The sequence below is a fragment of the Rana temporaria genome, chromosome 5, assembly GCF_905171775.1.
Source record: "Rana temporaria chromosome 5, aRanTem1.1, whole genome shotgun sequence".
NCBI classification, from domain to species: domain Eukaryota; kingdom Metazoa; phylum Chordata; class Amphibia; order Anura; family Ranidae; genus Rana; species Rana temporaria.
This window is the reverse complement of record NC_053493.1, coordinates 321142243-321154895: the sequence shown is the minus strand read 5'-3', so window position 1 is coordinate 321154895 and position 12653 is coordinate 321142243. Positions and strand designations below refer to the sequence as shown.

General features: G+C 41.0%; 1 protein-coding gene across 2 annotated transcripts in view; it reads left to right on the top strand.

Moving 5' to 3' along the window:
* TCEA1 (transcription elongation factor A1) overlaps positions 1-12224 on the top strand; it is a 31828-nt gene extending 19604 nt beyond the window's left edge. For both annotated transcript variants that reach the window (XM_040354204.1, XM_040354203.1), the window contains exons 6-10: positions 3078-3134; positions 3343-3497; positions 5533-5679; positions 8809-8880; positions 11635-12224. In XM_040354204.1, coding sequence (XP_040210138.1) covers positions 3078-3134; positions 3343-3497; positions 5533-5679; positions 8809-8880; positions 11635-11643 — 440 coding nt within the window. In that variant the 3' untranslated portion in view covers positions 11644-12224. The remainder of the gene's footprint in view (positions 1-3077; positions 3135-3342; positions 3498-5532; positions 5680-8808; positions 8881-11634) is intronic.
* The last annotated feature ends 429 nt before the right edge of the window (positions 12225-12653 follow it).

Here is a 12653-nt window from a genome sequence, read left to right as displayed (position 1 = left end):
CTTTCCATAACATTCTTCATAGGTCTGAGAATCTGCTTTTTCTTGGAATGAGGCAATATGCAGTTTAGCCCTCACAATATCCTTGATATCAATCCAGAAATGACTATCCCAATTCCAAAAAATGTTGGGACGCTGTGAAAAATCTACATAGAAACAGAATGCAATGATTTGCAAATCCCATAAACCCATATTTACAATAGAAATCATCAAGTGTTTAAACTAAGAAAATGTGCCATTTTAAGAAAAATTTAAGGTAAGTTTGAAATTCATGGAACAGGGCACCAAAAACCTGGCAAAGTGGTACTAACATGGATGAGCTGGAAGAACATTTTTGCAACTAATTTAGGTTTATTGACAACAGGGTAGTAACATGATTGAATATAAAAAGCATCTTGGAGCGTCAGTGCCTCAGGAGTAAAGATGGGGATGAGACCTACCCCAAGTGTCTTAACACACTCAGTAATAACACTTAAAGGACCAATGTAACGGACTTTGTTTAACTCTTACATTGCACTAGTTAACAGCGCCACTATCCTATATGTTTTGTCTGTATATCAGGAGTAAAGATAGGCAGAGGTTTACCAATCTGTGAAAAGCGCTGTCTAAAAATTGACGAACTATTTTTGGAATTTTCCTCAATGTAAAATTGCATTAACTATCCAGCTTCCAAAAACCTGTAGAAATCTGTGTGCAAGGGACTAGGCCAAAACACTAAATTAGAATATTAGATGCCTGTGATCTTCGGGCCTTTAGATGGCACTGCATTAACAATGAGCATCTTATATGGACATCACTGCATGGGCTCAGGAATACTTCCAACAGTCACTGTCTGAACAGAGTTCACCAAAAATCTATCCAAGGCAAATCTCTGTCATGCAAAGAAGAAGCTATATCTGAATATTTTATATATTCTAATACAGGATTTATATAGCGCCAACAGTTTATGCAGCACTTTACAATATTAAGGGAGACCATACAGCAACAATACAAGAGGGTTAGGAGGACCTTGCTCCTGGAGAGTTTTTAATTTATTAGGGGAGGGGCAGGTGGAACAGGTAAGGACTGGGGGATGAACTGATGGGAGAAATTAGATTTGTTAGCTGAAGGCAGGATAAGCTTCCATGAAGAGAAGAGTTTTCAGTAATCGCCTGAACATTATCTGGAAATGCCACAGTCTTCTGAGCCAAAACTCAATTAAAATGGTCTGTTGCAAAGTGAAAAACTGTTCTGTGGTCAGATAAATCAAAATATGACATTCTTTTTCTTTTCAAATGTTTTTTTATTGTATTTTTCAAAGATACACAATAAAGCACAAATAAGAGTCATAACAATACAACAGTTTCTTAGTCATACTATGTGTTCAACAGTGTGCCTGGGTAGGCTTCAAATTATCATTTTACTAAACAGTAACCATATAGGGCCTTAGTCCAGTTGGATAGTGGTCAGATGCTTAAACAAGTAACTAGCAATCCCTGTTTACCCCAACGGGATCATGCTGTAAACAAGGGATTATGGCTCATTATCTTATATTATTTAATAAAATCAAAATTAACATAAAGGGGTATCAAGGGAAGGAGGGGAGGGGAAGGTGAGTAGGAAGTTATCTTTTACATCCGGTCTAGTTTAGGAGTGTAGTCGTTCAGGAACACACTTAATAATTATTAAAATTCTTCAGAAAATTTGAGGCCCTAGGATGAGTAATCCATTCATTCCAATTTTTAATGAATTTACTTATGGTTCCTTTCCTATGTGCTAACATTAGCTCATAGTGAGCCTGAGTATTGAGTCTCTGGACAACATCAGATAAGTTAGGTGCTATGGTAGATTTCCATAGTTTTGTTATGGTGAGTCTCGCTGCTGTAAGGAAGTTGGCAACTATAGTTCTAAATTGAGGAGGATAGACATCTAGATTTAAACCTAGTAGGGCTAATTCAGGTGTGAGTATTTTTAGATTACCAGTGAAGGATGCGATAAAGGAGGATACATTATTCCAGAAGCTAGATAAGGTTTTACAATCCCAGAGGGTATGTAACAAATTGCCAGTGTGGGATTCACATCTCCAGCATATGGGGGAGGAGCTAGGGAATATTTTGGATAGTCTGTAAGGGGTCAAATACCAGCGGTTTAGTATTTTCTGGGCGTTCTCCCAATGTTCTACACATGCAGAAGAAGAACTGTTAATATGGATGGCTTTTTGCCATTCTTCCCACGTAAAAGTTTGTGATAGATCCTTCTCCCATTTAATCATATTTAAAGTTTTGGTTTGAATTGGAAAAGATGAAAGTAGTTTATATATATATATATGGGATATGCCTCTCTTCCCACTTATTTTATAGGAAGTGAAGAATTCCCACAGCGCCCATTCTTTTTGACAACCGTGAGTGCTGCATCCTCAGACTAAAGAGAGGAACATTCCAGCTTATCAGCAAAAATGGCACAATATTCACCCAAGACTCAAGAAACTAGTTTTCTCAGTTCCCTGAAGCTTAGAGTGTTAAAGAGGGGGTGCTACACTGTGGTAATTGTGGCACTGCCCCAACATTTTAGAGTTTGGGCTGTATATTGTCAGCTTTTTGTTGCCCTGTCCCAACTTTTTTCAGACGTGTTGCTGCCATCAATGTCAAACTTAACCTACAATGTTTTCTTTTATTCACAAAAAAAAAAAATGTGAATTTAAGATTTGTAAATCATTGCATTCTGTTTTTTTATATAGCTTTTACACGGCATCCCCACTTTTTTGGCATTTGGACTGTATATTGGTTCCGTCTTGTGCTGAGTTTAAAAGTTTTTGGTATTTTTGCCCAGTGAAAGGCACTATTATGCATAGTGGTGACAAATTCTTTTTGATTCTGATGGCGTTACTTGTTCTCATTCAGATGTCTTTTGTTGAGGGTAAGCAGACATTGGGTCGAGTTACAACTGTTTTATAGCTTTGGAAAATAATTCTTGAGTGAAGCATATTTGAGGATCCGCTAATACAATGTTGGTGTATAGTGGCCGATAGACAACATTGGATGTAATATGTATTCTATTACTGTTTGTCTTTCTGTTTTTCATTTTTGGTTTTCTTCCTATAGATGATTACATTACAATTGGTGCAGATGATGAGGAGCTTGGGGCTCAGATTGAAGAAGATATCCTTTTTATTAAAAGATTTGTAAGCCTTAAAATGCCTGTAGACAGGCGCACATCTCTGTCCTAAGAATGAAGGGTGCGTGCGTGTGGTTCCCCCCCCCCCCCCCCCCCCCCCCCGGATGTGGAAATATATTGTGATATGAATTTAATTATGTGAAGATATTTAAGGTCCACTTTAAGAATTGTTTTCCCTTGACTGCGCTGAACCTGTGTTTCAAGAGTTTAGGCACACCGATTCAAAGTACAAGAACAGAGTTCGGAGCAGAATCGCCAACCTAAAGGATGCAAAAAACCCAAACTTAAGGCGAAATGTCCTTTGTGGCAACATTTCTCCAATTCTATTTGCCAAGATGTCTGCAGAGGTGAGTGTGTAAAAATGTCAAAGATGTTTTAGCAGTCTTAGCACATAAAATGTGCTCCCCTGAGCCCTTTCGCCTTGTTCTTAGTAGAATTGGTGCAAGACTTTGAATCGCAGAAGATAAAAAACACAATTATCAAAAGTTGCAGAGTATTAATTTATTGCTTGAGGTTTCCCACTTACCTCACTTTTTCATCGAGCTTAAAGGGTCACTAAAAGCAAACTTATATAAAAAAAAAAAACATGTTATACTTGCCTCCACTGTGCAGCCCGTTTTGCACAGAGTGTCCCCTAATCCAGTCTTCTGGGGTCCCTCGGCCGCTGTCTCGGCTCCTCCTCGCAAAAGCTTTCCACCTTCATGCGAGCATGGTGGAAAGCTTTTGCGAGCGCGCTCCCGTGATACAGCGGCGGGCATAGCCGCCGACTGTATCACTCGGCCCTGGCCCCCGGCGCACCACGTTATCCGCTGTGATTGACAGCAGTGCCAGCCAATGGCTGCACTGCTATCAATCCGTCCAGCCTAGCCAATCAACGGCCAGGCTGGGAACCGAAGAGGATCACGTGGATGCGCGTGGGACTTTCGAGGGGTCAGGTAAGTAAAACGGGGGGGGGGGGGGGGGCGTTACCGTCAGATGTTTTTTCACTTTAATGCATAGGATGCATTAAGGTGAAAAAACGTTTACCATTACACCCCTTTAATAGCACAACTATCTGCCATTCTTCTCATGCCAGGGTGCTAGGTGTAATCCTGGAGTCCAGCTTCTCCTTTGGGCCCCACATCCAGTCACTGTATAAATCTTGCTGCCGTTACCTCTGTAAAATCTCCAAAATACGCCCCTTCTTAATCAATGATGGCACGAATTCCCTTATCTCTTGTGTTGAGTATTGCAACTCGCTTGTTGGCCTGTTACTGCCAGACTCCATCTTACCAAACGACAGTATCCCACTGGCTTCTGCTCGCCCTAATGAATACAATTCAAAATACTAACCTACAAAGCCATCTACTTTACATATGTCTTCCCTGAGCTACATCACTAACCTTCTCAAAATATCAGCCAAATCTTCTTTTTTTGTTCTCCCAAAACCTCCTGCTCTTTTGCTTCCTCGTCCCTTCTCCCATGCCTCCAGAACCTCTCCTATTCTCTGGAATCTTTACCTCTCTCTCCCTTGACACATATCCCCAAGGATGCTTATGCTTTCTCTACCTACAACTGAACTTTTACTCTTCTCTCTCAGCTCAAACCCCCCCCAGTAGTCTTTAACTTTTTGTCTCACACGCCCCTTCTCTTTAGTTTGTCAGCTCTCATGAGCAGGGACCTCGTTTATTGAATTGTATAACTGTATTGTTGTGTATCCTATTTTCTAAAGTGTTGGCATTCTATAAGTCCAGTATCGTATATTTGCAGAAATTGGGAATTGAAGATTATCTTGTGCAAGTGATTGTGTGTGTGTGTGTGTGTGTGTGTGTGGTCCCCCAGTCTCTAATCACTCCTCTTCTAATATGCTTATGTGCATATGGTCAGATAAGCTAACGGTGCATTTAGAGGTTAGGGGAAAAAACTGCCAAATGTCTTTGTTTTTTTTAAATGCGCCCAGTGTGCATGAGTCCTAATATGGCTTACAGTAGGAAGGTTGGGTTAATAAGAAACCAATGAAGAAATTCTGATAAACGATACTTGGAATGCATTTTGGTTGAATTGTTTACCTGCCAAAAGGGTGTCATGATATACAACTTTGTAGCTCCTGATGTCGCCTGCCTTCTCATTGAACGACGAATCTGCTTAATCCCACCACTGATCCACCGAACAAGCAGGTGACATGGAAAGATGAATAGTTGAAACAGAAATTGGTTCACTAAATAATAGCAGAGCTTATTTTTGTCCTTGGCAGCGGGTCAGATCTATACTATTTGTAGGCTGGAGAAATTAAGTCTGATTTGCATTGTCTTAAACGGCTTGGTTTTTTAGTTGTGACCGCTTGTTCAGCCATTAAATTGCTATGAAGTGTCTGAAATGTGGCTTCTTACGATTTTTGCCCAGGAAATGGCCAGCGATGAACTTAAGGAAATGAGAAAGAACATGACTAAGGAGGCCATCCGGGAGCACCAAATTGCCAAGACTGGTGGTACAGAGACTGACCTGTTTAGCTGTGGAAAATGTAAAAAGAAGAATTGTACATACACTCAGGTAAGCTTTCTAATACAAGAACTGTTTTTTCAATGCTCCTTTTCAGTATCCATGATTTTCTGAAGTGTTGTGTTTTTTTTTTTTTTTAAAGGCGGGGGGGGGGGGGGGGGTGTATAAAGTAAATGCATATATTGGCAGATTGCTTTTTAATGAATGGATCTGGTCAGTCAGTATGTTGTAGGTGGGTGGGATATATTCTTTGTTACTCCGCCAATGGATCTCTTAACACCAGACTAAATGTTTGGTGTTCAATCATCTGTGCTTTTGTAGCATTTGGCTATCGTTTTCAAATAGGATTCACCTCAAGCGCCAGCTGGTGAATCTTGTTATATTGGAATCTCCCTATTGTATGTTGATGGGCGAATCTTTGGAATCTCTTTATTTTGTTGTATGCTGATGGGCAAATCCTCTATATAATGGACAAATGGGGTAAATCCTCTGAAAATGATAGCAGAATGTTGCACAAATGAACTAATGTCTTTGTAGGCATGCTGTGCAAGTTGCACAACAAATCCTTAAATAGACTCCTGTGTGTCTTGTTGCTTATCTAGAAGGTCTCCCAACTGCTGTGTAGGTATAGTAGCAGGACCTCCGATTCTCTGATCAATTTTTTGTTGCTTTCCCCACACACACTGTAATTAATGAATATAACATTTTTTTATCTACTGCTGATTTTGTACATTTGCCCACTGACAAAGAAATGATCAGTCTATAATTTTAATGTCTAAAGTGGATGTAAACCCGATTTCATGAACTTTGAGCTGGGCACATATATCTGCAGTGCTTTGTTATCTCTATGTCCCCTAGCTTTCTCCTGCTCCATTCTTCTGTTATCAGCCTGATAACATCTGACATGTTCCCCGACAACTGAGATAAAAGCAACCTGAGTTTTGTGTTGAGGATGCTTTAAATTGGCAGCTGAACTATTTAAAGCGGGGGTTCACCCTATGAACGGAATTTTTTTTTTTTCTACTACCATAAAATCAGGCATTGTAGCGCGAGCTACAGTATGCCTGTCCCGATTTTTTTTTTTTTACCCCCGTACTCACCTTGTAATCGTTCATCGAAGATACCGGGGAATGGGCGTGCCTATGGAGACTGAGGATGATTGACGGCCGGCTCTGGCGCGTCACGCTTCTCTGGAAATAGCCGAAATAGGCTTGGCTCTTCACGGCGCCTGCGCATAGCCTGTGCGCAGGCGCCGTGAAGAGCCGAGACCTACTCCGGCTGTCTTCGGGGAGAGTGACGTGCCAGGGCCGGCCGTCAATCATCCTCCCTCTCCATAGGCACGCCCATTCCCCGCGGGAGCCGAAATCTACGATGTCCGATTACAAGGTGAGTCCGGGGTTAAAAAAATCGGGACAGGCATACTGTAGCTCGCGCTACAATGCCTGTCTCGATGGTAAAATCATGTGGGTGAGGGTGAACTACCGCTTTAACGAACAGCTGAGTCTCTACCTATGCGGAGAGGGGGTGTGTGCCTTTCCTCCAATCGCCTGTATGCCCAGGCTTCACTGCAGTGTTGAACAGGATGAGAAAATCTCCTAACACAATGTGCACTTTCTAAAAAGTTCAGTGGAACCTCGGATTGCGAATAATGCAGTTAATGAGCGTTTTGCAATAGCAGTGTTGTCTCGCAAAATGAGCAGGATTCAAGCCACTGTGGTGTGCAGTACCGCATTTGGCCAGAGGGGCCGGCGCCGTTCGTTAACACTCCGTTTCCGAATGCAGCCGAACAGTCTCCGATTATTTGAGTCTCTCCGGTGCCCCCCACCTCTAGCCACATGCGGTATTGCATGCCAAAGAAGTCGATGTGGAACAAATTATTTTCGTTTCCATTGACTTCTATGAGAAAACTCACTTTGATATGCGAGTGCTTTGGATTACGAGCATTCTCCTGGAACGGGCTATGCTCATAATCTAAGGTTCCACTGTATATGAAGCTGAAGACAGCAGATATTCATGTAAAATGTATGTAGGGAGATTTGTTTTTATCCCTGTGTATCATCTGAGGCTGTTTACTGGGTATATGTGAGAGTTTACATCCACTTTAAATTTAACAGTAAGAGACAGAATAGCAACCATAAAAAATCCAGAAAAAAAGTTATAAATTGATTTGCATTTTAATGAGTGAAATTAGTATTTGATCCCCTCGCATTGACGAGATTAACCTCTATTTGAGCTTTTCTGACTGCATAGATCAGAGGTCCTAAGTTTTCCACACCTCCCTCTTAGTAGGTCTATATGCTCCTCTGTTTGCCATCCTTTTTCCTCAGTTTTTTTTTCTCTTTTGTTGACATCTGCATTTATTTTAAAACCAGCACCATGTGTCTATTAAAAGGGCAGTGGAAGGATTGGGTAGTGCTAGAACCTCCCTATTACATGTGTGGGTCCTGGCAGAGAATGAATGTAGGTAAATATTACATCACTTCTGTAGGTAGCTTTGCCTTCATTGCCTCCCTCTAGTGCTGATGAACAGTCTTTGCAGGATGGAAAATATCAATGGCAGTAATTACAAGCAGTAACATACATTCCCCATTTTTTTTTAATGTGTAATTTTCAGAGTGTCTGAATTAGAAAAATAAAAAGTTATGCTATGAATCTATGAAAAACAAATCCCAGGAGTCTGGAAGTCATTGTGTCTACAAAATTATCGGTGGCCTTTGTTGGTAACCAGCATTATCTGAGCCCTTTAGAAGTGCCTAGTACACATGGGCCAATTGTGAAGCGACATTGGCCGGTTTCTATTGAAATATTATACATTCGGCCCCTGTGTTTGGCAGCCGGTCATACAGAAGCCGACCATTTTGTTTATTTTTCTGTCGAAGGGTCATGACCGAAAAGGTCTGCTGGATCAGCGCTTTTGGCCAGTGGCTCCGAGCGCTGACCAGAGTGTTCTGGTAGGGGGGCAGCCCCCCCCCCCCCACCAGAACGGAATGGCTCAGCAGGGGGGATCGCTGAACTAACATTGGATTGTTAGTACAGCGGCTCCTACCTGATCTGTGAGGTGTGTGGTGTGTTTTAACCAGCGGGTTGTGTACTGGGCTTAAATTCACGATCTATCTTCACCACACAACATATCGGTGTAAGCTTCTGTCTACATACTAAGGATGTCTGTTTATATTACAGGTTCAAACCCGAAGCGCTGATGAACCTATGACAACATTTGTATTCTGTAATACATGTGGAAATCGTTGGAAGGTAAGATAAACGTTATTAAGTTATCTAAATTGCCCTGGTGTTCTGTGTGCTCTGTTTAGAGTAGGCTTAAAATAGTTTAACATTAATAAGGAAGGTACAAAAATAGTGACTTGAAGCAGGATACACAAAGTTCTCATCCTATTGCTGGTGAGCCGTGTCTTCATTAACTCTTTCCAGCATCTGAGCGGGCACATGCTGCCTGATTTGCTGGAAATCTTTTTTGTCAATAGGTATGTATGTCCCTGTGTATGTACCTCTGTTGCTGTTACTGAGTTGGCTATTCATGTCCTTATGATAAGAGGCAAAGTGACATTTGTCACACGTCGGTGCTAAGCAAAGTATCTGGCACTTTTACAAGCATTTAGGCTTGTTCTAGTTGTCTAGCAATTGGGCGTTCATAATTGACCAGAATAAATATTTTATTTTTTCTGCCCGAACGCTGCTGCTGTTTGACGCGTGTTTTTTTTTTAAAAAAAATTTCCAGTCTCTAAACTCTCCTACTAAATAATACTAAAGGTCTGTGTGTATGGACACGTACTGTAGGCTAACATGCCAGGGAGATTATAGGCAGGAAAAAAAATGCCAGACGCCCCTAATAACAGCTGCAAAATAACGTCCAGTGTGCCTGAGGCCTTATGGGACGCTGTGTTGTCCTGAATATTTGCCCGCTTTATTTGCAATGAGACAGACTGCCATGGTGCAATTTTTGTACTTTGTTTACAGCACATTTGGTGTTTTAAATATAAATCGCTTTGTCTGGTCACAAGGGCCTAAAACTGTCCTGATGCACCAAACTAAATTGGTAATACTGTGCAACGAGCCGATTTAAAAATAAAAAATCCTGGAAATTTTATTTAGTTGGATTTAAACTGAAGCTCTTGGCATAAAAATATGCTACCATTTAAAGTGGTTGTAAGTCGAGTTTTATTTTTTTAGGTGCAATAAAACCTTCCCGTTGCTGTTCAGTGATGTCAGAATGATTGGAAATTAGTCCTATAGCTAAATGTTTAAATAAAAAGAAAGCTATGGGGTAACCCCCCTCTAGTACGGAGATATTTAGACATTACTGCATTTTTTGTAAAGACCTTTATCTTCAGTTAGGAGGCACTGTTAATAATGTAATGATATTGGGTGACCTACATGGTAGTCTGTATATAATGCCTTCATTAAATTGGTCCATAGTTTGATAAACTTGAGACACAATACTGCACTATACCCTCTACACCAAGAGGACAATTATTATGAAGGTTATGTGCTACTATTTGCTGTTCACAGTACATTGCAATGTTCACTCCTTAACCAACCTGCTGTACTGGGCTTTTTCAAGCAGAAGTGTTTTCTGCATAATAGTGAGCATGCTCGTCATTCTCCCCCATTTCTTCAAAAAACAGGGCTGTACTTTCTTCAGAATTCTAAAGATAAGTGGAAATCACAAAGCTATGCTGTTAGAATTGTGCCCCCCCCCCCCCCCCAGCAGTAAGGCCATATGGCTGCATTATCAATGTGTCCCAAAGACATTATTATATTCTCTGGTCCCCTTTATCTACTTTGGATGATAAAACTGTTAGACTGCCTTGTATACCTTCTGCATAGATCCCCCAAGTATATTGATTCATGTCTATTCTCGCCCTCCTAGCAATTGGATACTAGATTGCTTCCATCACAGTATCCAAAATAAACACGTTTGTAACAATCGTTTTTACTGAATACTGACTGATATCAATTGTGTCAAGTCATACAGCATTTCTGTGCTCTGCACGCTCATGGATTCTCCATAAGTGTTTGAGAACTCAGAAGCTAGTGACAGTTTCTGCAGGCAAGATGGCCTTTTATCATGAGGGTGGGGAGCTTTCCACGGTGGCCTCTATATCAGCCATAAATTCCTAGCAAGGGATCACGCCTTTACAAAAGCAAGCCTTAGAGTGGTTGTAAACCCCATTCATGAAAGTTGACCTAAGCACATATACCTGTAGTGTTTATCTCTCTCCAAAGCTCTAAGTGTTTCTCTCTGGTGCTTCGTTCCTCTGTTATCAGCATGTGTCACTTCTGACAAGCTCTCTGACACATGAGCTGAAAATGTTGTGTTGGGGAGAGCTTAAGACAGGTATTTGCACCCACTTCCAGGAACAACTAGTGCGGCAGACACGCCCCTACCTGCACTCCCCCCACCCCCGCTGTTTCCTCAGAAATGCACTGTTCCCAGGAGAGAGTGGGGACCAGTCGCGGCGTGCTACTCGTGCATGCGCAATAGGGAACCGGGTTGAGAAGCCGCAACGCTTCACTTCCCGATTCCCTAACCGAGGATGGCGGCGGGTGCAGCCGAGGGACGAGCGATTGCTCGTCCTCGGCTGACGACATGGTGGGTACGCTGGACAGGTAAGTGTTCATTTTTTTATTTTTTTTTAGTCAGCAGCTGCATTATTTGTAGCTGCTGGCTTTAATTTTTTTTTTTAAAGGGCGATAAGCAGAGAGCTTGCTTATTCAGACTACAGCACTGCATGTTCCTTTGTACCTCTGCCTATTTGGATGGGGGGGTTCTTTCCTCCCAATTAGATCCCACAGTGTAAGCTCATTCTCCCCACCCACCCATGTGTGCTGCTGAGAGTGGAGGAAAGGTTTTTCACACAATCTGTACTCACTTTAGTTTAGGTGACATTACTATTGGTTGATGGTTGCAATATGTTTGTCAGTCTAGGTGGTAATGCTTAATATAAAGTTAACTAACTTCCAACCTTTTTTTTTTTTTTGTTTCAGTTTTGTTAAAGAAAATGCAACCGACTTTAACGGAAGAGTGAGTTTTTTGTAATTGATTCATTCAAGTGGTTCTCCGAAATTGGATTTTTTTTAAGCTGGATTCAACTTGTGGGATCTGAATTTTTAAGAACTGAACAATTTGGAAATTCGCCTTGCACAAAAAAAAATGCCCCAATTTTATGGTGCAAGTTTAAAACGGAAAACTAATTTTATAACGATCAACTTTAAACTTTTATCAGCACCTCCTATGGCATCATTTCCGTCTGATCATATGCGACAAATCCGTTTTACTTTTAGCCAATACCCCAACTGTATTGTATGCCATTAATTAGTCTTGCCCCGTCGGACCCTAAAGCTGTTAAAAATGAGTGTACATAATATTGCCACAGGTTGTGGACAAGTTTAATATTTCTCATGTATGGCTTTTCCAATGTTAGAAATGTTCTTCTAATCATGAAATGAAAATTGCTAATTGTGACACCAAAGTAAGTTATGTTGGAACATGATTAGTTTGAGCTTCATTCCTTCTAAACATTGTGTCATGCTGGATTTCGTTTTATAGAGCTTTTCATTAAAAAGATTTGTTTGTATGTTGTGCTTCAACTTTCTATCTCTTTAATGTTAAAAAAAAAAAAAAAAAGTTTGGATTATTTCAGCAAGTTCCTGGTGCTGTACTTGGGACATTACTATGTAAAAAAAATAGTCACCTGAACAGTGTTGCCAACCTACCAGATTGAAATTTACTGGCGTTTCCAAAAGTTACATATTTAAATGCAACTTTAAATTTTTTTTTTTAACATTAGATTGAGGCTCATTTTGTCAAGGGGAATCGTGTAGTTTTTTTTAAAATCGAAGCAGTACTTACCGTTTTAGAGAGCGATCTTCTCCGCCGCTTCCGGGTATGGTCTTCGGGACTGGGCGTTCCTATTTGATTGACAGTCTTCCGACGGTCGCATACATCGCATCACGAGTAGCCGAAAGAAACCGAACGTCGGTGCGGCTCTATACGGCGCCTGCGC